At 42.5% G+C, this 27,973-nt stretch overlaps 2 protein-coding genes across 4 annotated transcripts in view; one reads left to right on the top strand and one right to left on the bottom strand.

Moving 5' to 3' along the window:
• Nucleotides 1–12,603, bottom strand: part of TMC5 (transmembrane channel like 5) — a 26,807-nt gene extending 14,204 nt beyond the window's left edge. Inside the window, exons 1-7 of one of the 3 annotated variants that reach the window (XM_032703746.1) lie at nt 12,579–12,603; nt 11,747–11,897; nt 10,137–10,254; nt 1,839–2,001; nt 1,129–1,312; nt 674–778; nt 195–287 (exon numbers count right to left, since the gene is read on the bottom strand). In XM_032703746.1, coding sequence (XP_032559637.1) covers nt 195–287; nt 674–778; nt 1,129–1,312; nt 1,839–1,913 — 457 coding nt within the window. In that variant the 5' untranslated portion in view covers nt 1,914–2,001; nt 10,137–10,254; nt 11,747–11,897; nt 12,579–12,603. Of the gene's footprint in view, nt 1–194; nt 288–673; nt 779–1,128; nt 1,313–1,838; nt 2,002–8,286; nt 8,350–10,136; nt 10,255–10,802; nt 10,895–11,746; nt 11,898–12,578 lie in introns of those variants that run through there. The other 2 variants (XM_032703747.1, XM_032703748.1) reach the window with 2 other exon arrangements.
• On the top strand, nt 12,318–27,973 carry TMC7 (transmembrane channel like 7). The gene is made up of 16 exons (XM_032703749.1): nt 12,318–12,378; nt 12,543–12,771; nt 15,257–15,405; nt 15,757–15,924; nt 16,103–16,188; nt 16,713–16,858; nt 17,465–17,612; nt 19,041–19,211; nt 20,690–20,847; nt 21,716–21,833; nt 22,402–22,499; nt 22,815–22,998; nt 23,647–23,777; nt 24,051–24,206; nt 25,524–25,602; nt 26,782–27,973. The coding sequence occupies exons 1-16, from the start codon at nt 12,327–12,329 to the stop codon at nt 26,839–26,841; spliced, it is 2,133 nt and encodes a 710-aa protein (XP_032559640.1). The 5' UTR covers nt 12,318–12,326; the 3' UTR covers nt 26,842–27,973.

Here is a 27,973-nt window from a genome sequence, read left to right as displayed (position 1 = left end):
TGCACCACGCTTCATTTGTCATGGGATTTGAGCATGTTAGCAGAGCATAAAATATTAATCACTGGTGTTAACACAAGCCAAGTTGTCCCCGTAACCACAGACAGACTGTGCAGGCAATTCTGGTGATAAACTAAGAACAGTATCGATCACTCCATCCTTGTACAAGATCCTGAACCACTTATCTGAACTCTTACCTTCACTGCCCACTGCATCTGTTCCAAACATGCTGGAGGGAGTCAGAAAGGCCTCATCAGGTGGTCTTCTGCTCCGTCTCCGAACAAAGCTGTCTAAACAACATGCATTCTTTATAAGTCCAGATAGTCCTGACAAACTGACTTCAGAAATTCAAATTTCACTTTCACAGAAACAAGTTAAAAGATTACTCTTCAAACTCACTACCTACATGCAAACAGATACTCCCCCACTCACTTCTTTCCTGGTCATGCAGATACACGTGGGAAAAGAGAAATGTGCATGTTCATTATTGAAGATTTTCTTCCTAGAAACAGGGCCTTTCTTTAAAAATCTTTCAACTGACTTCAGAGGGATTATTTTAGAATCACACTCAGTCAGGCTGAATACGTTACATGTACCAGAATCCCATTTCCCTGGGACCAAAATGCAGCTGCTCTCTCCACCTTCCTTCATCCAATTATTTAAACACAGTCCTTACCTTCTGATCCATTGGACATTCTGCGGGTATAGGGATAATCCAGCTGATGGAAGGTAGAAGCTGGGGTGTATGCCAGGTCTGGCTCAGGCTCAAAGGAAAGATTGTCTGTTGAAGGGAATCAGAATTACACAGAAACTTGTTTACTGCTGTGGATTATTTATGGACACAGAACACCGGCCCTGTGATCAAGTACAGCTCTACTGCAAACACAACAACCTATTCCCTTAACAAAACTCCCAAATCTCACTCCAATGTCCATTCTAGTACTCAACAATACAAGGCAGTATTTACTGATCTGTTAATATAACACCTGAACTGCTTTAAGAAGATTTTAAAAAAGGGTAAAAAATACATAGACAGTTGAGCTTTGCAGAGCTGCAGGACTCCCTCGGGACAGAGTAAGCTGTTATTTGTTCCAGTGTTTCTGTAAGGTGGTCACATGAGAAATTACACACCTGTGAAATTTCCATTTGGGTTCCTGCTTGGTAAATCCTCTCTGTATTCAGAGCCAGGTCTCATGGAGTCCAGTGGTATGGCCACAGGGTAGTTCTGCTCTCTTCCATTGCGCTCTCCATAGGAACCATGAAGTGAAGGATCATCAGGGGTTTGGTGAGAGAAGGGATTGTTTTGAGAACTTCTGTGTAAGCAATAAAAAAGAAAACCCTGACTGTCACAAAAACTATCAATAGATATGCTTAATAATTTGCTACCTATTATTATCAAATTTGAGTTCTTTATAAACCAAACTCTGATACTGAGACGTATTTTGTAATTCTGATTTGGTGATCAACTGAATTAGAAAAGCTAATATTTTTCTCCACGTGAAGTTAGCTTAGACTCTGCCTAAATAGGAATAACTGCTTGGAAAACAAGAATATCCCAGATTATAGTATATTGTGAAAATTACTGGAACTAAAAAGTATCTAAGATACTATGCCATAAATACATTTTACCGAAATTCATCCAACATGTAAAAAGTAAAACACCATTTCCCTTGAATGCTGCCTTCCTGGTAACAGCTTTAAAAAATTGTGTCTGAGAATGAAAGCATAAAGGAAGGATTAAAATAAATCCACAAATTAAAACTCTGGGGGAAAAGTTTCTCCCGCATATGAGTAATTTAATTTCTTATGGTACAGTCACACAGCAAAATTAAATAAACTCACCTTCTATCAATTTCCAATGTCTCTGAGAAGTAGTAGTCTGGATTTTCAAAGCCTTCATTGTAATGATAAGACATGACAAGTCCTTTGTTTGGAGGATGAAATCTTCCCCTTTTTTGTCTCTACTGCTTCATTAATATGTTAATGGGAAGACTGATTACAGACCTGATTACAAAACATAAAAAATGAAAAGGAAGAAACTCCATTTTAGCAACTCAGAAGATTCTGCCATCCCACTAACAAATAACATGAAAGAAAATAAATCAGAAGTGGTTGTAACTTCATGCTATTTACCATCAGGAAACTGGGGTCCACCAGAAGTTGCACGTAAAATGGAAATATTTCTCTATAATAAGCTCTCTACAAAACTAAGGAACTAGAGTGCCACTGATGTTTTCCCCAACATTGAAAATTCAGCCAGGTTTTAGAAGCATGTCAAAACAATAGGAAGAAAAAATAGGTTGGTTTTGGATTTCTTACAGAGTGCTCCATTTTAGTCTTACACAAGCCAGACTTGGTCAGAGTTTAACAAATGGAAGCCCAGATAAGTCAGTGAGAAGGGAATGTTACATTAAAAAACAGAATCCAAATTAAACAGGCAGTTCTTGCAACTAATCAAAAATGATACTCAGAATAAAAAAGGAAGCAATTTTTAGCATTAGTTCTTAAAGGCACCATGCCAAGTTTCATCAGGTGGCAGAGCTATTCCACAGCAGGGAAGGAAAAAATAAACGAAAAAGGGCACATCTGGCAAACCCCATCAGAACCTATTTTTATTTCGGCTCCATTCCTAGAAAAACACAGCAGAATCTCATTTCACAGTGCAGTCTCTACCAACTTTTCTATTTGCAGTGGATTTTATTTGTGATTTCTATTACAGCAAAGGAAGTATCACACGAAAAGTATCTTCAAACTGGATAATTATACAGTGTCTAGTTCCCAAAGCCTTGTCAAAATCTTCTTGTTCTGCCAAAAGAAGCTCTTAAATTACTGTTATGTCACTTGCACACCTAAAGATCTTGGAACACAGTCTAAAATCCTGCAGTGTGACATAATGGTAAAACACTGCCCGGGTTCTGCACACTGACTGGCAAGGATTGAATTCAAAGTCCTGCATTTTAATCAGAACACTGACTACACTTTGATTACAGCCTGATGAATCATGCTGTGACGCCCATGGATTCAGCACACTCAGTAAAAAAAGCACACGGGGCACTGTGAATCTATGGTGCATCACCCCTGCCTTCTGTAAACAATGGGGTGTGGTTACTGCCAACAAGAACCCATAAAAACTGTCTCCCCTAGGTGAAACTTCTGTTTTTTCAGGCAACAACTCCACACCTACAGAGACAGAGTGAGATTCTCATGAATACAGAAAAGTAATTAGCAGAGCCCCCTCTCCTCATCTCCAAAGAAAACCAATGAACACCCAAAGAATCCAAGGCTCTGATATAAAAGTCATGAGAAGTTTAAATCTCCTGAGAGGTAGCTTTCCTTTGACAGGAACCACTTAGCTCTTGGTGATCTTTTGAGAACTTGCTTAGAATATATCTGAAATTTTACACAAACACTTCAGGCATTTTTACGTTCTGTCCTTATGCTCCATTTTAATGCATGGAAATGATTCACAAAAAAGATAATCGTGGACTTCTGCAAAGCCTTGCTTGGAAAACTAAACATCCCGTATAAGAGTGGTTTACATTTCAAACTGCAATGAAAAGCTAAAGAGGAAAAAAATTACATTCTCAGGGGAAGAAAGCTCTGAGACAATTCCCTTTGAAGAGTGTGCAAAATTACATTTTTCTGGTTTTTTAACTTGTTTCCCAGGAACCCAACTCTCTTGGACTCAGACATCCAGAAAGCTGGGAAGCCTGCCAGCAAGGCAGTTGGAAAGCTGAGCACTGATCTGAACAGCTCATCAGCTTGCCTGGTCTTCATTCAAGCAGTAGGGAGAACAGATATTTTGATGGAAGTGTACAGGATGTGTGGACTCAGCATTACCCAGAAGCAAGCTGGCAGAAAGCACTGACCATCTCCATCAACTTGATATAGCATCAACCAACCAGAAACAGATCAGCCTGACTGAAAAATACATCCAGCACTTCTTTCTCTTACTTGAAAGACCTCTAGGCTTATCCAGAAAGGCTGGCTAAGAGACTCAAAAAAGCCCAGGACAGACTTCCAGTTGGTTTCATCGTTATCCGCTTTATTTTGTTGGAGTCTTAAATGCACCACGTGCCAGGTGTACAGTCTGACACCGAACCCAGCACCTGAAACCACTTTGGTTTTTCTCCACCCACAAAGTTTTAAGGACTTTAAATAAATTCTCCACATACTCACAGGCAAATTGAAATCTTTGAATTTCGTTCCTGAAAAAACAGGTTTTTCCCTTGCTACCTGCAAGCATTAGATCTCAAACTTGGAGTGAGCAAGAACATGAACATGGATAACAGGAATGGTTCTTGACTGTAGTCACTCACAGATTGCTGTGATACCTGGCACATAAGTGCTGTAGGCTGGGAGGGAGGTGTGTGTATGAACAGACATGCTCAGGGTGCACAGCTGGCACGACAAGGGTGCCCAGGTAGGATGCCAAGGGTGTACAAGTGGCACGTCAGGCCACTCACTTCCTCCATCCCAAGTCCGAAGATCATGAGAAATTCTTTTTATCCAATTTAATGCCTACACTGCAGGTTTAGTTTGGGGTTTGATCCGTCACAGTTCACTGGAAAGAGCCCAAAGCAGGTAATGCTCAAACTAAACCATCTCTTTCTTCCTTCTGACCTATGATGGGATGCAGTAAACCATAGCTCCAGGAAAAGCTATGACATATAGATTGAGTTTTCCCTTTAAAAAGTTATTTTCTAAATGGAAAAAAAAAAATAGCTGGAGAACAGCAGTCATTTGGGAAAGACAGAAAGCAGGATCTTGACAAATCTTCCCTTTGCAGAGTGTTGTCCATTTGTGGATTACATTTTTTGATTTCAGCAAGCAACAAGACAAATCTTATGTTACTCCTCTGGAGTACAGAAGGGTTTAAGATCGGTGAGTTTAACAATCATTTATATGTAAATAAGTTTAGAGGTTAGGTGGAGAGTGGGTGCTTTCCCCTTAAATCCTTCAACACACACTGTAATGATACAGAACAGGAAACTCCAAGCAGTGCACACTCAAGCTTCTGGATCATTTCCCAGAAAAATAATTGCCTTCACGTCACAGACCAACAGCCTTGTTAAAATATTCCAGGTTAGTTTCATCCCTTCCTGGACAGGTAATTCTCTGCTATGGACACTAATCCTCATTTAGAATGTAATCAAATAAACATGAATGTCTTGCCAAAATAGCACTTTGTCCTGGTATCAAGTTTCAGGAAAGCCACTTAGACCTTCAAGTTCTTTACCTATAATCCCTCAGTAAAAAGGATTACATAAAGCAAGTCCTGCTTACACACATCTTGAAGAGGAATAGAAACAGTAAATTCCAGAACTACAACATGGATAACTTAATAATGTTGAATAAAGCGAATAGAACTCATGGAAGAACTGATTCAGAGGGCTGAATGTGCTCTATTTCTGTAAAAATATTTTAGTTTTATAGGGTACGACTGGACATACTGATTTCTGGAAGCCAAAAGTGAGTTTGAGAGACAAGCCAGAGTTTTACATGTTACATCAGCAACTACATTCCAGTGCCAACCACTGCTCTTCCACTATCTCAGTCCCAACAGTTTCAACACTGCTGCAACAAATCACAGAAGCCTCTCAGAAGGTTATGAAGGGCCTGTGAATTGACCTTAATCAAACACTACACTCAAGGAAACCTCATCTTTAATTGATATATTAGCAATGAAACCAGCATGAATCATACATGGAAATGACAAACACTCACCTTTACTGCCTATTGCCAAAGTACCCAACCTGTACCTCGTACAGCACAGCCAGTTACAGGAATCAACATGAACTCTGCTCTTTTAGACCTTTAATCCATTTCAGAAATGTAAACTGTGCCTCTGCTACAAGAGCCCTTCCCAGTGATGACATGCAGCCTTAGTAGCACTAAAAACCCATTTGCTTACCAGTGCATAGGGAAAGAACAGGTAATCAAATCGGGAAGGGAGTGACAGCATTCCCCTTGTAGGGGATCTTGAGCTCAAATTAATGTACTATAGTGCAGTGCTACCTACCAGAATTCAGATACCACTCTCCCTGTAGCCCCAGCCCTTCTTGGTTAGAGTGTGGCACAGAGAGCAGCCAGGCAGGCAGGAGAGTGTCTGTCTCCCACATCCTACTGTGGGACTGTCTCTGCCCTCACCTGGCTGCTCCCAGTGCCTCCACCTACTGCTTCAGCATCATGAGCTCTGCTTTTTATTTGCTCTTTATCCATTGTTTTTGCACGTACTCACTTGTTTGCCTTATTCTTTCCATCTAACATTCCTCTTGTAATTTCCCCCCAATATAGTAAGACTACAGTATTTTCATCCTGTTCACTTTGTTTGCAAGTAAATCCTATCACCTGTGGTTGCTCAAATAAGGCCTTTGGAGAAGGACTGCCAGCTCCTTCATGTTTGCAGTGGCCCAAGCAGGTTTCTACTTCTTCACCTGAGTTTAGACACCTTTCTTATAAACATGCCCCTGAAACATTCAAAAAATGTTACAATACGCAGTTAAAAATTATAGTGTCCAATAAAGTGTTGGAAAGGTGTGGTGCACACTTCAGGGTTTTTGCTCAAAGGCAGTGGCTGAAAGTTCAGATACTTCTTTAATTCTGTGAAATTCATAGTACTCTCCCTAATCTACCACACACATCCTTGCTTCTCCACCCAAAAGGCCCCACAGGATCACAATTCTTATGGACTGAAGTACACATGACAGTGGCTTAGCATGATCTAATCCCTTCCCCAGAGACTCCTTCGAGAGCAACTTTCTCTTTGTTTGCTGCATGGTTGCTTTTATTCCCTTAAGTCTGACCACAAGTTGCAAACTTAATTCACTGAGAAAATTATAAACTATATAACTACTAAAATTGGAAATAGGGAACTGAAGAGCAAGAACAGTATACCTGGCAGAGAGAGGCAAGATTAGCAAGAATAAGAAATAAAACTCTGCATTATCTCTTTACCACTTGAAAGACATTACCTAGCTCATAGTCTGACCATTACAGGGAAAAAAAGACTAAAGCAAGTATCATTTCATACCAGTGCAACTCAGTCTTGTGACTAAATTTCCAAACTGCAGAGTGTCACATTCTTTGCATTTAGCAAGACTAAATCTTGCTTTGTAAAACAAGTTTTTTAAGTCTATTAACCAACATTACCAGCCACTTGTATTTGAAGGAAATAACTGCTTACATAAAAAAAAAAAAAAAAAAGGAAGCAGTTTTTGAGTACCTGGTTGGAATAATTTTCTGCTTTCAGTGCAAAGGCAGTCCACTACAGCAGGTCTATCAGAGGCATGAGAGACTGCTTACCAGAACAGTTCTGATGTTTTGCCTTAAAAGAAAGCTCTTTTTATTGCACTTGCAATGGATATCCATCCAGTTTAAATGCAATCTTCAAATTACATTTTAATGAGCAGTATCAGTTACAGGAGTCTCATTCACAAGTTCAATTGGAAAAGCAAATGAAGACTACACATATGATCATTTCATATAATAAACAGGGTTTAAAATATACACAGCGATGTTGGACTAAAAAAGGGCATTGTTCTGTCTGTCATTTCTGGCTTAACTTCCTGTTAAGGATATTGTCATCTCATTACTATTTGCACAGGCAGCATTTAAAAGAACTTCGAGGGAAAACAAAAGGTATTCGCAATACTTTGACAAATAAACTAAGAGACTAGAAAATGGCTCGGGAGAACCAGAAAAGAGAACCAGTTTTGTCACAGGTTTCTCCTAATTTTTCAAAATCCTTACATGCAGTTTTCAAATCGTTGGACAAATAGTTTCACATAATCTGAATGCTTTTTTTTTTTTTTTCCGGACAAAATGCAGCTTCATTAAAATGCAATGTAGCCAAATCCATTAGGGAGGCATGTGGCTGCTAAGCCCCCATGGGACCAGCCCTTGCAGCCGAGGGCAGAGGAAGCCGGTATGTGACTAACGGGGCGATAAAGGTGAGAGGTGCCGCGCAGCAGGGCTGACACCAGGTCTGGGCACCGCGCCGTGCTGCTGCTCACCTTTCAGAGAGCAGGAGCCGAGTACATCCCTGACACTCCCGCCATCCAGCCCTTACGGTTCCATCACTCTAAACTAGCAGCGGCCACCTGCTAAGCGGCAGCCACCTGTCGGGGGTTCGAGTGGCTCCTCCATCTCAGTGAACGGAGAAAACACCCTGCAGCCGCGCTGTGGAGCAGACCCAGCCCGGACCCAGCGCTCCATCTGCCGCCCCCCCGGCCCTTCCCAGCCGCTCCAGGACGGCAGAGCCCCGGAGCCGCCCGTCCCAGCTCTTACCTGCCCGCCGGGAGAGGCTGCCCGCGCCAGGTGCCCCGGGATCGGCACCGCTCCCGCCCCGCCGGCGGCTCCTCCCGGCGCCCCGGTCCCGCCCCGGCCCCGATGCCGGAGGAGCTGCCGGTGGCCGCCGGCTTTGCTTCGCTTCGCTTCGCTTCCCCCTGAACGGGCCGTGCACGGAACTGCACCAGCGGGAAGGGGGAGCTGAGGTCCGGCTCGCACAGCTCGCGGAGAGACGAGAAAAACAACCACGCCGAGTTCTTCGTTGCTACCTGCCGTGGGACGCGTTGCTATATTTCTGTATGAGCTCCAAGGCATTCAGTCTCCTTCCCCCATAAATTTAAACGTGCTTTTTTTGGGGCTGAGGATCGCTATAACACCACAATGAAAGGACAGAGAGAAACGGTCTTCAGACACAGGGTGTGTTACCTTTATCCCTGGATTAATCATTTGTAGGGCAGAGATAAAGAACGATCTTGACCTCACATATTTTTACTTCCAGGAAGGCTCCTCCAAGGGTGAAAAAACTAGATCACACTAGTACAGAGAGTAATCAGCAGTTCCTGGATGGGGAATTTAATACCAGCCCTTTCTGTACTCCGGACGGGTCAGAAGGAACTTCTCCTTTAGTGTGACACAGACATACTGATTTTTCCTGTCTTTCTCCTTTCCCTCCTTCTTCCCATTTCACACAGAGATGGGAAAAACCATGGACTGGACAAAGCTACAGTCGATCACCAAGCAGGGTGCAACACAGAGAAGTCAAAAAAGTGCTGGGGTGGTGCCTCTTGCGGGAATTTCTGTCCTAAAGCTGCTCACAGGGATGTCTGCATCACCTTCCCTCACTCCACTGCAGCTGGAATGGGGATACCCCGGCACATCCACCACACAATAGTCACGGCCAGGCTGTGTCCAGGGCCCCTCTCCAAGGCTAATGCTGTCCTCTGGAAAGAGGAGTATCCTCAAACTGGACGAGGGGCCAAACAGCCACCACTGGGATGGGCACAGATGGAGAGGGAAAGAAGGTAAAGGACAAGACTGACTCTGCTGTCCCAGACTTGTGGCCTGCCTGTTACCTTTCTCTTTTTGCAAACACTTTACAAAATTATAGACTCCCAGCTGCTTTTCCGTTGGTAGAGCCTGTTATGACATTTTGGCATATTTTATCCTGCCAGGAAACCACATATCTTAAAACTTCTAGCAACTATTCCTGAGTAACTTCTCTGGCCAGCAAGATTAGAAAAAAAACAAATGAAAAATACCCGTGTCAACCTTTTGGATTAAAGCCAGTGGGGAACTGGCAATAAATCAATTTGCTCCATGTTCAGAAGCTGTGTTGGTGTAACAGCTGATGATCACTTTTACCAAATGGCTAGTGACTTCCCAGTTCCTAAATTGTGTAAAAAACGTGTTTATTCTGTATCTGACACATTCTGTAGACTTCAGTGAAGTGTTCTAATACCACTTTAAGATTACATTTTGCCCAAAGCAACATTCCTGGCATGACTGCAGAGGACCTGTCTGCAGATTTCCTGCACTGATCCAGAGCTCCCTCCCTGCTGCACAGGCCACAACCAAAAGCACCAGGGCAGTCGAACGTGAGAACACCCCAAAATTAAAACAATCACCCAGAACTTTCCTTAACATTTAGAGCCGTTTTTGAGTTGTGGCATTAGGAAGAGGAACCATATGAAAGAAAAAGTGTCCTGGAAATGGTGTTACTAAATGTGAGACGGTTTCCCAGCATCCTGGGAAACAGTGCATGGCATTGGCTTCCATGCTCAGCACAGACCGAGAGCTGCTGCTTTTGTGAACAAGGTACACTGGACAAATAATACACAAGAGGAACTTACCACAGAATCATCCATTCTCTTCTCTTTAGCATGCCTGTATTCCTGCTTTTCCACCTGGGATTGCTGTGATCCATTAAATTCATTGAAACATTTCCAAGTGTCTTAAAAGCTTTCTCAACTGGAAAAAAAAGAAATAGATTAGAGAATGTTCTCACAAAATTCCCGGGGAAGTCAATCTTGTTTCAATTCCTCCAATCTTTATTTAAATTTGTTCTCATGGGGTCATTAACCCAATACTTTTCTAGAACATGGAGTTTCAGAAAGAGTCTAATTAAGCAGCAAGTGTATTACTGACCTTTATTCTTTGTATTCTTACTGGTAAGAAAAGAAACATAAATAAGAAGCCAAATTGCCACTCCAGATGACACCTCTAGGGAAGCCTTACCCCATAAATATTCCTATTTAGGGCAGAGCTGGCCCTGCTCTGAGTTCACAACCACAGAAAGATGCTTGAGTGGCTTCAAGGGACCAGTAGAAGTGGGTACTTAGGCTCTGTAGTATAATGCACATTCATATTCATGAATGCTGATCAACACCAAATGATTTTTTGGGGTTGCTACTGAGGGGTTTCAATTTCCATCCCCTGAGTTTTTCAGAATGATCAGCTGGGAGTTGTTCAAATGAATTCCAGGAAATGTGGTGCTCAAACAAGGACCCAAAAATCACCTGTGCAAATGGGCTTCACTGAGGTGTCCGGTTCTGTTACCAACACACCCATCCTGCAGAACGATCTGTGTGTTACAAACACTCTCTCACAGCATCAGCCTTTGCTATACAAAAAAACCCATCTGGGAAAAACCACCCTGGAGATCTGTGGAAAGGAGAAGGGAAAAAAGCAACAGGCCTTCAGAGTGACTTATTGATGGAGGAGGGTAAGTTATAACTTGTTCTCATCAAAAATAGAAAAAAAAATATTAGATATAAAATCACAGAGTCATCAAGGCTGGAAGAAACCTTTGAGATCATCAAGTCCAAATGCCAAATACCAGCCTACTGGTATGATGGCAAGAACACCTACAGGGTAGGTTTCTTGTTTTCTTAAGTAATTCAGTTCAATAAGGAAGTTGCTATGCTTTAATTCCATGCCTCTGTATTTCACAACAATTCCCCTTAAGATATATCTTTCACCTCTGCCAGTAACACAGATTATAAATGTGTACATCTAAATTACTTTGAGAACTTTCATTTTTATCAGTAACATTTTATTGTTTTATTATGGAAACAGATGATCCACATAGATTCTTATTGCTAATAAAGCAATTTGAAAATGATGTACCTGAGCTGATGACACACATGTAACAGAAGACACGTTTGTTTATGTCTGATTCAGCATTCTGAAACCTAATAATAACTTATTTTAAAAACTATGGCAGAAAGTGGATGAGGAATGTTCAGAATAATCTGTTTATCAGTTTAACTATCAGTAGAACACAGTAAGAAATGCTAGAAATTATGGGGGTATTTTGCCCACCACCTAATGCTGCTGAAACTACTAAAGGTTTCATTTGTTTTTGGTCACACATGCTGTTATTTTCACACAAAAGGCAAGAATTATTCCAAGAAATAAATCCCTCTGAGATGTTTACTACAAGCTAACACAACCCCCTCACCCTCAGATGGAAAAAGAGATCCAGCATCTGCTTTGCTTGCTCCGGTTCATACTGAGTTTTCACATTCAAAGGTGAAGCTGTGTTGTTTCCACTGCAGCCTGTGGCACTGGATCCAGTCACTCAGAAAGAGCTGACACCTCGGGCTCATGACCTAATGAGTTGACCAAGTGTCGGAGTTTGTAAGTTTTTACAGCACCCAGCACCAGCGTGGGCGTTTAACAGTAACAGAAGACATTAAACAAAGCCAATTTCCAAGCCAAGCGTGGGCGAGAGATGCCCAGCAGTCAGAACGCGCAGAGCCCCGCACCTGGGGTGCGTGAGCCTTGCCTCACTGTAACGAGGGTGAGCTGCTGGTGTGCCCTGTACACACACCTATACGCACACCCTGCGTTTTAAAAACAAGCACGAGGAACAGAGAGGCCGACGCTCCGAACCGCGAGCCCGGCGGGCGGGGTGCGGGGAAGGCGGCCCCGCGGGCGGCCTCGCCCCCGCTCTGGGCGGCACCCACCGCCCCACGGCCCCGCAGCGCCCGGAAACGGCGGCAGCGGCGCGGGGCTGAGCTCTGGCTTCCCCCGCCGACATGAGCGGAGCGGGGGCCGCCGCGGGGCCGCCGGGATGGCAGCGGGGCAGCGGTGAGGGCGCGGGGCGGGCGGGCCGGGGGATGGGTGGATGGATGGATGGACGGACGGGCGGACGGGCGGGACGGGACCCGCGGGACCCAGCTCAGCGCTGCGGGGTCCCGGGTGCCCTGTTGCGGCGACCCCCGCCCCGCAGCCCCCGCTCTCTCCCCCCGCAGGGCTGTTCCTCCCCGAGGACCCGCGCGGCGCCGCACCTGTGGATTTCCTGCAGGAGCTGCCCAGCTGCCAGTCGGCGCGGCGGCGGCGCGGCGGGACCCGGGAGCGCGGGGCGGCCCCGCACGGCCCCGCCGGCACCCAGCTCCGGGCGCTGGGGCAGGATGGGGGCGAGCTGGCTGAGCGCCCTGCCAGGGAGCACCCGCTGAGCATCGCGGAGAAGAGGAGATTAAGGTGAATCCTCGCGCGTTTTTCCCCTTGTTGTTGTTTTTTGTTTGCTTGTTCGTTTTTAAATTGACCTTTCCTGCACGCGACCCCGGTGCGCTGGAAGGCTGAAGCAGAACCGGGTTCAGCTCTATCTGTTCCACCCTGTGGCATGTGGTTCCGACGCGAAGGTGCCCTGGTGCTCTTGGCTGGCACGAGGGAGTCTCTTGCTGGGGGTGGGAGTAGGTTGAATTGGAAGAAATTAGTCAAAATTTGAGTCTCACCTGCGGCAGCCAAACGTTTTTCTTACTGGCTTCCTTTTTTCCTTTTTTTTTTTGTTTTGTTTTTGTTCAGGGTTTTGTGCTTTCAAGGGTCAGTGTGGGTTATCTGCTGCTATGCGAGTGCTGCTGCTCTTGAGTCTGCTTAGCTGCTCTTACACAATGCACTGCGCTCCCTTTGCTGTGGCTCACTACAGTTGGAAGGAAGCTTCTCGGGACCCTTTCTTTTTTTCCTCTCTTTTTTCTGTCCATATTCCTTTTTAAACGGCACTTTCCTGTGCGCTGTGAGCAGTTCCTGCCCCCCTGGTGGTAGCCCCCCGGAGGGAGGGATTGCGAAGAGCCTGCTTTGGCCCCGCCTGGGTTTCTCAGCTTGTTGCCTCATGTCTCGCTGTTGGGCTGAAAGCTGCTGTGAGGAGGGAGGGTACAGGATGTGGTTTTACACTGCCGGGGAACAGCTGCACCTTTAAATCAGGTACCTCGTAGTTCTGTTATGAACCAGGAGAGAGGTGAAACTGCAGTTAATGCCTGGTACTCCACAGAGAACAAGAGTTACTCGACTGCAAGAGCAGTGGGAAACAGCCTGACCCTGGAGTTATGTTTAACCCTATAGTGTGTACACAAGAAGTAGCAGAAGATCCAGATCATGGTAGAGGGAAGTGCTCGATACCTTGATATTTTTTTTTTTTTTGAATTTGGGTATTTAAAGCTCAGTTCTTTAAGAAAAAGGAACTGGAGGGAGAAGTGGAGTTGCAATGTCCCAAGCTTGTTTACACATGTTAGCACTGAGAGATTCTGGTGGGGCTTCTTGGCACTTGTACAAGTCAGTGCTCTGCATGTTGCACAGCAGCTGCCAACACAGAGTGCTTGGTATGAACGTCCTGAAAGCTGAACACTCAACTTCTGTAACTCAGAGGAATATGCAGCCCACGCCTCTATTTAAAATGCAAACCGAACAGGGGCCAGACGGTTCTCCAGAGTGTCTGTTTGAAACACTACGTGCTGCAGCCTGTAGTTTCCACTAAATGAAATCTTTTCAGAAGAGCTGTATTTGCACTTAAAGCTGAGGTCGTCTGCTGCCTGTTCGATTGTTGTGTGTAGGTTTAATTTGGCTTCCTGCCAAAATGCTTATTTTACTTTCAGCTGAGTAGGATAAGCAAACTGGCAACAGCACACGCGGCAGCGGTGTGGCAGTTGCATCACTTAGGCACTTTAGGGTTGTGTACAAAGTCTTTTAAAACTGAAACCTTTGTCTTCTACCCCAGCACGGTGTCCATTGGCACTCAACTGCTGCCCTTCTTCGGTGGCATCAGAGGCTGGAACAGCATTTGCTCTTACAAGTCCATCTTCAAGTTTTCTGGGAAGTTTTGTCTATTTTCCGGGTTTCTTAAAAGAAACAATAAAATGCAAACTCTGAGCCACTCAGAATTCTCTTTGATGCTGTTGCTGACCATGCAGCAATTTCTAAAATGCAAATGTATGCATATAGTATGAAAATCCAAAAGTGAGAAGTAGTTAAAATTACAGACAGTGGCACGTCCTCAGTGTTTGTTTGCAGCTCATTGTTAGAACAGTGCACCCCCAGATGTGCAAAAACTGCTTTCTTAAATTCATTGAGTTGGCACTTCTCAGCAAAGTTTTCAAAAAGCTATTAAAACTGAATAATGAAAAAATAATGATTTTAATAACATTTGTTTTCTGTTATGTGCTGGAATGTGATATAAAAGAATTATAAAATCAAAATGAAATATTTAAGTCTCTATAGTGTGCTTTCTCTCTCCTTTTTTTCTTTTTTTTTCACACAACATACTTTAGATAAATATTTTAGAGAAATTTTTTAAGAGCCTCTTGGTGGAGATACTGAGGTCAAAAGTTTTGAGGAAAGAATCTTCTCTTCCTTTTCCAGCCATTTGTAAATATGAAGTCATTAATGGCAACTTCCCTGAGACCCCAGTGGGAAGTTCAGATACATATTTTTTTCTGTGTTGTGCTATTGTCAACTGGGTATTTTTTTTCTCCAAGGGAGACAAGTGTTTTTTGTGAGAGAACTTGCTGTATTTGAGTGAAGCTGATGTTGCCATTAGCAGGAGGATCAGATGGGGGTGGTTTGTGTGTGTTACTCAGCTCCCAGCACTGTGCTCCCCCCTGAAGGCTGCAGGCAGGCTCCATCGGGCTGGGCCCTCTTACACGCAGTGAAAAGTTATTTCTTGTGCTCAGTAACTCTATTTCTTGATTCTCAGGGACTCTCAGCAGGCTGATATAAAATATTTATCTAAGTGGAATAAGTGGAAAAAAGCTAACAGTAAATCATTGAAAAAAGTACTCAGTGAAGCCAAGGGGTTGTCGTCTTACCTGGTGCTTTGGCGACGTGATATTCACAGCATTGAAGGTATTTGTTGTCTGATGTTGATTTCTCCTCTTCAAAATTGCTTCTGTTATTGGCAGTTTTACATGAGTGTAGTTTCAGATATAACTGCATGTGTTTAAGAAGTTAATTTCTTCCCTTATTATTGCTGAGTGTAAAATCCACGATGTGCTAGAAGGAAATAAATATCAGAGAAAATTATTTAAAAGTCCAGCTTGCTTTTCAGTTATATTGCTAAAAGTCTGAAGTACACAGAACTAGCTTTAGCCGTGTTTCTTCAGTTAATTCGATGTAATTGAAATGATAATCTGCTCATTCTGTATTTTCAATTATTTTATCATCTCAATTATTAACACCTGTTTTTTTTATTCCCAGGGAGATTTGGTACTGGCATCCAGTCCTACTTCTCCTTCCTGCGTTTTCTGGTCCTGCTGAATTTTATAATTTTTATCCTGATGTTCAGTTTTATTACTCTTCCCACCATCATTTCTGACTATGGAATATTCAACAGTACTGTTGCTAACATTTCTCCAAAGAACACAGGTAAACATCTTCTCTGTGTACAGCTGTTGTAAGATTCCTACTTTCCATCAGCTTCTCCTCCACCTCCCAGAACAAAGAAATGCTTTTTTATAAGAATGTGCCATGTTTGAATTAACTTGATCTTACAGTTCAGTGGGGATTGCGATTTCAGTGACTTTTCATGCTTTTCTTTTGACAGATTATAACTGCTCAATTTATGAACCTAGTGGTAATAAGGGACTTGTTTACTTCTATACTTACCTCCAAGATTTGCTCAGTGGCACTGTAAGTAATTAGGTTGTTGTTTTTTTTAATTAAGTTTCTGTGTCTTGCATGACATTTAAAATGTGAAAATGTTTCACTAGTGGAATGAAGCTTTGATAATTTTGAAAAATGGTAAGGCATCACTGGGGTAAATTAGCTTTTATCTGTGAGAAGGGGAGTTTTTGAACTAACTAATTACTCAGCAACCACAAGGCCTGGCTGGCCACGTGCTGCAGCCTGGCCTCTCCTCCCCAGCTGCTAAAGCCTTGTGTATTCTGGAGCACACTGCCTATTGTGCTCTCTGTGTAATGTCCCAGTGTTGTGTCCTAGAGCTCTTTGACTGGAGAGGGGAGGGATTCTAATCACACAGTGTCTGCATCACAGTTTGGTAGAGGCAGTGGCAGTATTTAGAGGCTGCAGACTGCTGTAGCTTGCTGGGGGCCTCAATTTTAAATTTACAAAATGATTGCTTAATGCCAGGTCGGATTTAACAGGGCAGTTGCTGCTGCTGTTACAAATTCTGTTTCGAATTCATGTTTTCCCAGGGATTCCTTGAAGTGACAAGATTGTTCTATGGCTATTACACAGTAGATGCTGTATGGATCAGTGTCATGAGGTACAACTTGCCCCTGGCATACCTCCTGGCTACATTTGCCTACCTTGCATTAAGTTTCCTCTGGATAATAAAAAGGTAAAGATGTTGGTGTAGTTTATTTACTGCTACCTATTGCACAGTTTACATTGTATTCCTACTTGAAGGGAATGTGCTGCTTTCCCGAACTGTTTTATATGGAAATAGAGAATCTTCTGCTTGAGGTTGCAGTGCCACAGTAGCCTTTGTCTGTGCTTGGGAAGCAAGAGCCAGCAAATAAAAAAAAAAAGAAAAAAAATTTTGAAGTATCAGTTTTTCATATGCACACATACCTATAAATAAAGGCCCTCAACTATACAGTAGTTGTTGGGGGATTTTCTTTTGGGGTTTTTGGTTGTGGCTTTTTTTTTCACCCTCTGAAGTTTTCTGAGCCAGCTCTTTGCAGTGTCAGAGAAGCGCTGGGTGAGGTGAGAAGGTGTGACTGTGGCTGAGTGCAGGGAGGAGTAACCTCTGCCAGTGAGGTTCAGCTGCTGAGAACCTCTCTCTGAAAGCCTTCCAGCGCCTCACTGATGCAAAGCAAGTGCAGCAGTTTGCCCATAGAGGGCGTCGTTCAGTCTTTGATCAGCCAGGTTCCTTTGGTGTAGTTTTTTGCTGTGGATAAAATATGTCTTCTCATGAATGATATAAAGTTGCATTTTTCTCTAGGTCTGTGGAAGGATTTAAGCAGAACTTAGTGCATGATGCAGACTCATTTCAGAGTTACTGTAACAAAGTCTTTGCAGGCTGGGACTTCTGCATTACAGATCCCAGTGCAGCTCAGCTAAAACACCGTAGCTTGCAATATGAGCTCCAGGTGAGTAACTTCCATCTTTCTGTGATGATGGCTTCTTATGGCTTAAGTGGCTAAAACAGAGAGGTGTGTAATTTTGCAGACAGTGGAAAATAAGGTTAATAAGGACTGAAGTAGTTTGTTTTGGGGGCAGGGCAGCCCACATCCTCTTGCTTTCTAGGTAGCTGGAATCGGGGTTGTTGGCCCTTCCCCCATCCACTGGGGACTGAGGCCAACCTGTTGGCTGCTTGTCTTATCTGCCTCTTCCTCACACTCCAGTCCTGCTTCCTGTGTTAGTTTCTACATAATCCAACAGGAAAGGCTGTCCCAGCTGTGGGCAAAACCCTTGTTCTGTCAGGAATCAGTTTGAGTGCTCTGGGTTTTAAGTGTGCAATGCAGAAGGCAGTTATTTGGGGAGGAATAAAATTCAAATGGTACTCCTCATACAATTTGAGTGTTGCTGCAATAAGAAGATACTGAAAGATTTTTCACTTAGGTGTCTTTGGCACACGTGCACGTACAAAATGCTGATGCAGCTTAGATTTCCCAAAAGCTCTGAAAAAAGAGTCTGAAAGGCTTTTTTGGTGAAACATGTACCTTCTTTTTGCTCTCTGTACACTGGAAGTGGAGATTTATGCAGTGAAACAATTACCTTTGAAAGATACTTCCACTTCAAACCACAAAGCAGTAATTACAGATTTCATGAATTACAGTGAGTTGCTTTCTGCTCTAGTGAAGTTCACAGCCATCTTTTTTCATCATATAACCAGAATCTCCTTTACTTACCACACTTTTGCCTCTAGAACTCACACGTTAGAAGAACTTGCCCCTTAATGTTGCTGTTTGATGGAAATAAATCCTCAGAAAATACCTGGGTAATGTGTGGGTCTGCCTAGGTTAAATTGCCTTCACAGGCAATACTGTCTTTTTGCAGATAAAGCAAAATATGTCAAGTTTTCATGAGAAGCTGCTCAAGACTGTACTTTCTTCTCTATGTGCCACCCCCCAATTTTCCTTCACGAGTAGGAGAAGGAAGCTTGAGCCATAGTGGTGAGGACTGGTTACTTACCTGCAGAAGTAATGAGGTGGGGGAGCTGATGTACTTATTTCAGAGTTTAGTACCAAGCTATCTGAGATCTGTCTGTTACAATGAACAGGCAAACTGTCTTTCTGTCCTTAAGGAAATATGTTACTGATCTAGCAAAGATAGGAGGATTGCAAGACACTTCTCTGTGGCTACAGGGCCCCCAGCCTGAGGAGGCTGAGCACACAGGGACTTTCATTCCTGTGTGGGCCCGTTTGTGTCAAGGAAAAGGCACTCTCAGTTCTGTGTGCTGACCCTCCTAGAGCAGGCTATGGATTTGCACATCCCAGAGGTAGAAGATGTGGTGTCAAGTGTTGTATGCTGCACCAGAAAACTGCATCTCTTTTTTTTTTTTCTTTTGTTTGTAGATGGACTTGGAGGAAGAAAGACTGAAGCAAAAAATAGCTGACAGGACAATAAAAGAAGAGCTACGCATCTACTCTCTGAGAATATTTATAAATATAATTGTTATTGCCATTTTATCAGGATGTTTTTATTCTATTTATAGAGTAACTGTCTTCTCTCAAGAAAAGTCCAATGTGAGTATCAGAAATGACATTAGGACAGATTCAGTCGAGGCTGGTGATTACAGCAAGAGGAACTATTGTGAAAGAGTCGAGTATCTTAATATAGCACCTTTTATGCAAGGGATCTGAAAATGCTTTGTACAGACAATTCTTTTTAGTAGGAGAGAGCAGGAAAGATTAAGAACCATGTGCAAATAAAAAAAAGAAAGCCCAGTAATGTCTCCCTTTGCTGCAGAGGCTTCAGTGTCAAGTGCCTGGGAGCTAAGGCAGCTGACAAGAAGAGCAGCCCTCACTTCCCTTCCCATGTAACTGTGCTCACCTCACTGTGACCTGCTGGGTCTGGACAGTGAACTGGCTGAGGGAGCTGATCTGCTTAAAGCAAACTTCATGGTGATCAGCTTCACGTGATCTGGTTCACTGCTCAGCTGCAAAACTACACTGCCAGGGAAGGCAGAGCAGAGATTGTGATCTGTATTGTGACTTGAGTTACCGCTGTGTGGGGAAACAGGAAGGCTTTGAACACAGAGAAGTTTTCAAAATCAAAGGTTCTTGCATCAGTAGGGAAAAGAATCAGGTTGGGTGGGGTTGTTGACCCCTGGCAGGACAAGCAGAGGAAGAGTGGTTCAGAAGCAGATCAAGAGCAGACAACAGTTAATGACAGTTTTGCAACAATAATTGACTTCTCTGTAGGACCCCAGGGTTCAGCCAGCCTGGTAGGAATGGGGACTGCACTTTTTCTCTCCCCTGTGTTTGTTGCTGATGTGATAGGCCTGGCCGTGCACGGGGAAAGTTTTATGCTCATGGTGGACCTAACTCTTAACTTCTGTAAACTGCAAGGACTGTAGAGACAGAAGCAGGAAACAGGGACTATTTGTGTCAGAGATATTGTTTGAGGGCAAAGGAGAGGACAACACAACACTGAACAACTCAAAAACCAGCTTCACTTAGTGTGGGCTTTATGCATAAGGGTCTGTATCCTGACCTTGCCTAAATGAGCAGGTAGAAGGACTTGTCAGGATGGTAGGAAAGCAGGGGAGCTGCTTGGCATCAGTGAGAATAACTTGAAAAGTGTTTGCACTTTGGGTAGGTGTAAAACCTGGTAGCCTTGGTGCTGATTAGCAACATAGTCAGACACATTTCAAACAGAAGCTTTGGGTAAGCACAGAAATACTCTTACCTGGAGGTGGAGGGAGTTACTGGTCAAGGGAGCAGGAGAAGGCAGGGGTATGTAGCAGCAAACTGCAGAGATAGATAGCAGTGATCAGGATTGCAGTATACAGAATAGAGTTTTCCATGAAACTTGCTTGTCTAGAGGTATTCGGAATCAGATGGGTTTGCCATTCATGTTATATCTGATTCTTACTACCCAGTGCAAATGTAGGTGGAGAATGCAGACAGAGTAAAAGATGCTACCTGAATCCTGGACAGGAGAGGCTGGTGTCAGGAAGATGTGTTTAAGTATTGTCTTTCTCTCGTCTCTTCTTGTGCAGGACATCAGCAATACGAACTTCCAGGATAATCTCTTAGTGCAGTATTTGCCTTCAATAGTGATCACGTTGGCCAACTTCATTGGTCCTCAGATCTTCTCATTTCTGATCAAATTTGAAGATTATTTACCAGCCTTTGAGATCGTACTGACACTCATGAGGTAAAGATGTTTTTATTGTGGCCTTGGATGTTGGAACAACTTGTTCTTGGTAGGTTATATGTGTTGTAAACATTGAAATATCAAGAAGCAGAGAAGTTGGTCATGGAAACCAAGCAGGCATTGTTTGGCTAATGTTTAGTTGGAAACTTTACATCTGGGAACAATCTGTTTTGATGGCAGTGCAGTGCAATCATCTCAGTGTCCAAGTTTTTTCTCTCAGTCCATTTAGCTGTGTGGTCTGGACATCTTCAACAACCTGAATAGTCAGTAAAGAATTTGTGGCTGCAGATCTGTGGATTCACACTGCTTTGTGTGCAGCAGTTCCCTTGAATGAGCAGATGTGTGTGTACAGCAGTGACCGAAGCACAAGGCAGAAGTTAAAAGTTTTGGGGTAAAAGATACTTTAGTGTGAGAGCACGAAGAACTGGTGTTTGGCAGCTTAAGGCAGTGAGGTCTGGGTTGAAGCATCTGAACTCTGCAAGCCTGTCCTTTGTATTTCTGATTTGGCTAAGTGCCTTGGAAGGCCTGAAGCTACATGAGGTGGAAATGATGCACACAGAATTGTCACCTGGCCTCCCAAATTGTACTTGAGAGAATTGCAACCCATTGCAGCATCAAGGTCTGCAGCTGAAATGACTGATTGAGGGACCATATTGAGAAAAGAAACAAGGGACTGTAGCATAAAGCTGGGAAAGTGAAAAGCAATTTAACTTGCTACTAAGGAAAGAAATGTGTTTATTATCTATCTGACTGTTCTGTTAAAGCTCTTCATGACCCTTTTGTGTTTCAGGGCTTCCTTGGACTCCTGTGCAAAGTGAACCAAGTGTTAGCATGGCAGATTTGGAATTAAGTTTTGCCTTTCTTCCAGGTGTGTCTTCCTGCGTTTGGCCAATATCGGTGTTCTCTTGTTCTCTCTGTGGAGTCAGATCTCCAACTGTGCCGCTGACAAGTGTGAGCCCTGTGGATACAATTACAAACTCTATCCCGTAAGCAGATTTATCTTGGTCTTTAATCATCTGAACTTGTGAACAGGGATTTGTTTTCCGTGAGAGTTGCTTGTCTAGAGGTGTTCAGTATCAGCCCTGGGGTTGCCATTCATGCTATACCTGGTGCTGATTCTCACTGCAAACCAGTACAGTTATTACATGGATCTTTTGTTTGTCTAAAACTTGGAATTAGTCCAGTGGCAGATGATCATTTAGCACAGATTTTCTGTCTACCTTCAGTATTGTTTGAGGTGGCTGTGTTTTGGAGACAGTTGTGCTGCTGCTTTTTGCTCCGATAAGGCAAATGGTTTTTCCTCAAAAAAAAAATCCCCAACAAAAAAAAACACAAAGAGAAAATAACCAACCACCCAAACCAGACAAAACCCGCCAAAACAAACAAATGAAAAGCTTGGCATGGGAGCTCTGAAACTTTAAATATTTTAGAAATGGGAGTTAATTTGAACTTTATAGTGTTAGCTGAGACGTTTGTTGCTTTAGTGATGGACAGATTTATTTTTCACTTGTTATTTAGACTGCTAATCTTGTTTTTCCTGACTTGTTTTTATAGTGCTGGGAATCTGATGTTGGACGAGAAATGTATAAACTGATGATATTTGATTTTATTATAATTCTGGGTATGACACTGTTTGTGGACTTTCCTAGAAAGTAAGTATCTCTGGGTTTTGAGCATATTTTGCAAATGACATGTGAAACGTATTTTCTTTTTTCTGTTATTAATTCCTCTTAGTTCCAACCAGGTTACCAATTTTAAAATACACATAAACTTTTTTCTGGTGGTTTGAGCACTTGTTTGTTATTCAGGTGGCTGTGTAGCTTTTGATATTTGAGACTTTTTTCTTCAGACATTTTCTGTAATGTTGTCTAATGCTTAAATGATAAATTCTGTGTGTTCCAAATGTGTTAGAATTCATCTGAGCACTATACCTTAAATTTAGGACTAATGATATTCTTTGGTTTTAGGTTGTTAGTTACTCATTGCTCCTGCAAGCCAGTTCAGTGGTTTGGATTGTCAGAATTTAGAATTTCTGACCATGTCCTTGAAATCATTTATGGGCAGACTATTTGCTGGATTGGAACCTTCTTTTCACCACTTCTCCCTGCCATAGCAACTGTTAAATACTTCATCATCTTTTACATTAAAAAGGTAATGAAGGTGTATGGTTAACAGAGAAAACTGAGCAAGCACATCTCCGTGGTTTTTGTAAGATAGATATTTAGGTATGCAGGTGATCTAAAACAAACAAAAAACCCTAAAAACATCTGTGGATGCAGGGTACTGGAATCAGTATTCCATTTTCTGTAGGTTTTTTACTGTTAAGTGAAGGTAGAATTTTGCTTTGAGATCAAGCAAAGCCACATTTCAGTTACTACCTCTTCAATTATTTGTCCTTTTTTTTAATAAAATCTTTTTATGTACTAAAGCTACTTTACAACACTTTCCTGCAATCGTGTATTTATTAGCAACACAGCTTAGAACTTGGGCAAAATTTTGCAAAGCTGCTAAAAATTTGGAAGCAAAATGGAAAATCCAAGCTGGGTTGGATGTGTCTGTTGACTCTGTGCATGAGTGCATGAGGTTCCCTGGACCAAATTCTTAATCAGAATAGAAGATTTACACCAAAATATAAGGCGTTCTTGTCTTAGCCCTTTTCAGCCCATGTGCATCAAAGGAGTGGTTGTGTGGTAGCTGGTAGCACGTTTGAGAATGGAAAATTCAGCTGGTGGGGAAAGTATACTCGGATGCATGTACATAAATGTACTGGTAACAGTCTTGCTGGCTTTCCCTCCTCAGATCAGTTTGATACACGCACGAAAACCTGCAGATAGGCCCATCAGGGCATCAAGTTCCAACTTTTTCTTCCTGGCAGTGCTGTTGATTGGGCTCATCTTGGCTTTTATTCCTGTGGGAGTCAGCATAGCAAGGTAAGTGACAGCTTAACTTTTCTGAAGGTGACACTTGTTCTGAAGTTGTCCGTTCTGTAAAAGCAGACACATGACTTTGGAATGATAAATTGGAATGAAATATACAGTGTATAATACATCAAGTTATAACTCAGTTCATATAAACAAAAATTACAGTTTTAAAGACACAGGACACTTTAAACCCCATGAGCAAAATGGTGCTGGGCTTGTGTTGGATTATTTTATCTTTCCATTTTGGTGTAACATCTTCTTTCTGTTCTGCTTCTTTGACAGTATCCCCTCCTCCAAGGCATGTGGGCCATTCAGGAATTTTAACACTTCATGGGAAGTTGTTCCAGATACAATACGTGGGTTTCCAAAAGGTCTGCAGCAGGTCCTTTTTGGCATGGCATCAGAAGCCTTTGCAGTGCCTTTTTTTATGGTTGTCTGGTGAGTACTGTGGAGACCTGATTCACTTAGGCAGCTTCATTTCCTTCCTTACTGAACTAATACCAAACATCTATTAGACCAGATTTTTCATTTGCAGTCAAAAGCATCGAAGCACACGTGAATCTTCATCCCTTATGTCTTTGCACTCAGTAGCTTTATTCCATTTCCTCTCACTTCCATATATAACAGTGTCGTTCTCAAAAATGTTAACTGCAAATCCTCTGCAAGTTAGCATTGTAAGCTCTGTGATCACAATTCCTCTTCACAAACCTTAGTTTTAAAACACCAAACGAACATTAAACAACACTCTCAAAACAGTAATTCTGTAATATAAAATTCAGTATAGAATCATAAAATTTTTAAGGTCAGAAGTCACCTGTAGGGAGCAGCTAATACAACCCTCCTATTCAAAACAGAGCCAAGTAGAGCAGGTGTTCCAGTATAAAGGGGGTTTTCTTATGTTTAAATGGAATTTTGTGCTCTTCAGTGCAAATTTTGGAGCCTTGTTACCTGATGCTTTCTACAACTTCTACACTTGAGAAACCATGCAGTTTATTTCAGACTCCACCCAGCCCTTTCTTTCATAGCACATGTTTATGTATTCTCCTGAATTGGATCTGTTATTAGGTATACAGGAAATCTCAAGTCCTCTTTGTTTGTTTTTTCTTTTCTTTTTTTACTTTATCATAAAGCCCATGTAAAAGGTGAAGGATGACTTGCACTGCTACCCTACTGCTTATTATTTGGAAAAGAAAATACATGATTTATATAGGTATTTCTACCGTTCTGGATCTTGTTATTTTTCATCATTTAATGCGCTGTGGATAATCAGAGTCACAGATTACACTGGGATATGTGCTATGCAGAATGGCTGCCATACTCATCTGTGGCTGCTGACCTTAGTTAGAAACCCCAATGGGAGCAGAGTTACTCCAGTGAAGCCTCATTAAACCTAATTTCTCAGGAACAACCCTCCCCATACATACACTTGGAGCAGGGCAGGAACTGGCAGTCTAGACAGAGCTGTCAGAATGCAGCCTGTAACATCTGTGTTGTGCCTCCCTGTCCCCTGGCACTCCCTAACACAGGCCCTGCCTGCTGGCAGCACAAATCTCTCAGCAGATGCTTTTGAGCAGAGCTATGCCCAACCTACCCCAGCAGCATAGTGATTTTTTTTTTTTAAAGAAATGTTTCTTTTCTCCAACAGCTTCTCATCTGAACCCACAAACTGACCATTTCTCTAGCCCATAACAGCCTTTTTGTGACCGATGGTGTTTTGCATGACGCTAACATACAATGTTTGTTTGTTGTTTGCAGCCTCATTATGTTCTATTTTATGGCCTTGGCTGGAGCACACAAACGAGTGGTTGAGCGGCTGGAAGAACAACTGGCTTTGGTAAGATTTGACCCAGTTTACTGACACAACAAAGAGAACTTTAGGGGCACAGAAATGAGGCATGCAGAGGAACAGCGATTTTTATGGTCTCCTGGATACCTGGTGTTTGCACAGGCAGTGGAGAATGTTTTACAAATTACACAGGAAAATAACCAAAGAATTATGGTATTTCACAGCAGAGTTGGTGTTTCTCAGTGCAGTTCGTTTTCCTGGGTATCAGCTGCAACTGCACCAAGGTCTGGTTATATCAGGCAACACACATGCAAGAGATAGGCCTCTGAGAAGCTGTGTCCCTGTTTGTCATCAGTTGCCTTGCTTAAATCCACCCATCCATGTGGTTTTTTTCTGCCAAAAGAGAACCTGAATCTTGTGCTTCCCGTCCCCTCCACCGTCTTGCACAACCTCCACTTCTGTTTCCTTCTCTGCCCTCACAAACAGGCACCTGACTCCCTACCCTTCCCTCTAGGCCTATATTTCTATTGCATCATGTCTGGTCTCGTACCTGAGAGCAGGTCCCAGCACCTCTTGAGCAGGTACTGAAAGTGGAACGAGTCCCTGCTAACCAGTCCTTTGGGGAAGGACTGCTAGTGCAGAAATGCTGCTTTGTGGCCATCGAAAGTCACTGCCAGGTTTGGCATCACTCGTGTGCTGTGCTCTGACAAACTGTTTGAGTTGGAACCCAGCTTCACTACTGAGACTTCTCACTTTCTTAGGAAATAGCCCATTTCTTGGTAATACTTCTTTTAGATACAGAATTTAACAACCCATCTGTAGGAAAAAACTGCTGGAGAGAGTTTTGAGGAGTAGGGAATTCAGGAACAAAAGCCTGCCTGCTTTTTGAAGGGTTTGCAGATCAATTAGGAATTCTGAAAATTATTGCATGCTTTTTATTTTTGTTTGCTTACTGTTGTTATACTTCTTGGAAGTAGGGTTTTAAATTTTTAGGTGTGTGAGATGCTTTTACTAGGCTCAGTGCAGAACTGTTAATGTGAGATGAATGAAGTCAAGGCTATTGTAAACTTAAAATTGTTCAGGCAGTTGAGAGTGTTCTGGTAGCCACTAATGAGAGTACAATGTAGTGAGCACACCTATTTATTTCTTAGAAAGAAATGAGCTGTTCATAGATAACTTGTAATAACTCTGTTCATGTAGAGCATACTTTTTATTCTGTCTTTCCAGGAGAGTCGTGACAAGATGTTCCTAATCAGAAAGATAACAGAAGCTAAGAGGCGTCCTTGAAAACCATGAAAGCCAAAAGAACTTGACTTCCTCAAACTCCCAGAACCACAAGATAAGAGTAGAAGCATCTACAGCACCAAAAAATTGAGCAGCTAACTGGCACCATGGCACTGCAGTCTATGTAATGGACACTTGTGGTCTTGGTCTTAAGCCAGTAGGGCCTAAAGTTTCCAAAACTGGACATTCAGCTAATTTATACTTTGTTAGACCTGTTCAAAAAAATTGTGTGGTAGGACACTTTATTGCTGCTCCAGCTTCAGGGTTGTTGGGATTTGCTAAGTCCCTATTTTTCCAAAGAGTTGGGGTAAAATGTGATCATAACTGAAACTCTCTTGTACTGTTTTTACAAATTATGCTCTAAGAATCATGAGGGAGGGGAAAGGTATGGTACTACATGTTTCCAACTCACTTATCTTTTTAAAACCGAAGCAAAAGAAAGATGTAGGCAAGTATTTTGAAATGGTGCATGGGAGAAGAAAATGCCACAGATGGGTTTGAAATCAGTTTTCTAAATATTTTTAGAGATGAGGCTTTTATATTTATTTTGCTCTGAAGTAGCAAGTGTGGTTGAACACTGGATAACGTCGCAAAATGGCTCAGAGAAAACAATAACTCTTATGATAAAAGAGCTCTGAATAAACACTGGGGTGTGTAGGAGGAGAAGAGCAGCCAGGTCAGCAGGCACAGCCCTGCTTGGGCACCAGCTGCTGTGGAGGGGCCTTTTTTTCCTTTTTCTTTTTTTTCCCCCTCTTTTTAATGTTTTAAAGCATTATTATTTGTGTTTTATTCTTGTGTGAGCATCTTGACTACTGTTCTTTTTACTCTAAAATGTGAATATTTAAGAGTTATTGGTTGGTAACACTGTGTGTCAGTGCCCCTTAATTTCACTTTTCTTCTCGCTTATCTGCACTGCTGGGGCCATATGAGTCGCAGCAGTGTGTTCTGGGAGGTTACTAACAGAGATTCCTTTATTTAAAGATTGGTGTTAAGGATTTTCTGTACAGAATTGTGTATATTCCTTGAAATCTGCTCTTTGGTTAATGTGAGACAGTATCCTTTTTATGTAATGCTCCGGGATGTTTTCTGCCTTCATTTTAAAGAGATCAGCGTTCAATAAATGTTCTATTTTTTA

This window comes from Chiroxiphia lanceolata, chromosome 16 (genome assembly GCF_009829145.1).
Source record: "Chiroxiphia lanceolata isolate bChiLan1 chromosome 16, bChiLan1.pri, whole genome shotgun sequence".
Classification (NCBI taxonomy): Eukaryota; Metazoa; Chordata; class Aves; order Passeriformes; family Pipridae; genus Chiroxiphia; species Chiroxiphia lanceolata.
This window is presented reverse-complemented; position numbering and strand designations above follow the sequence as displayed.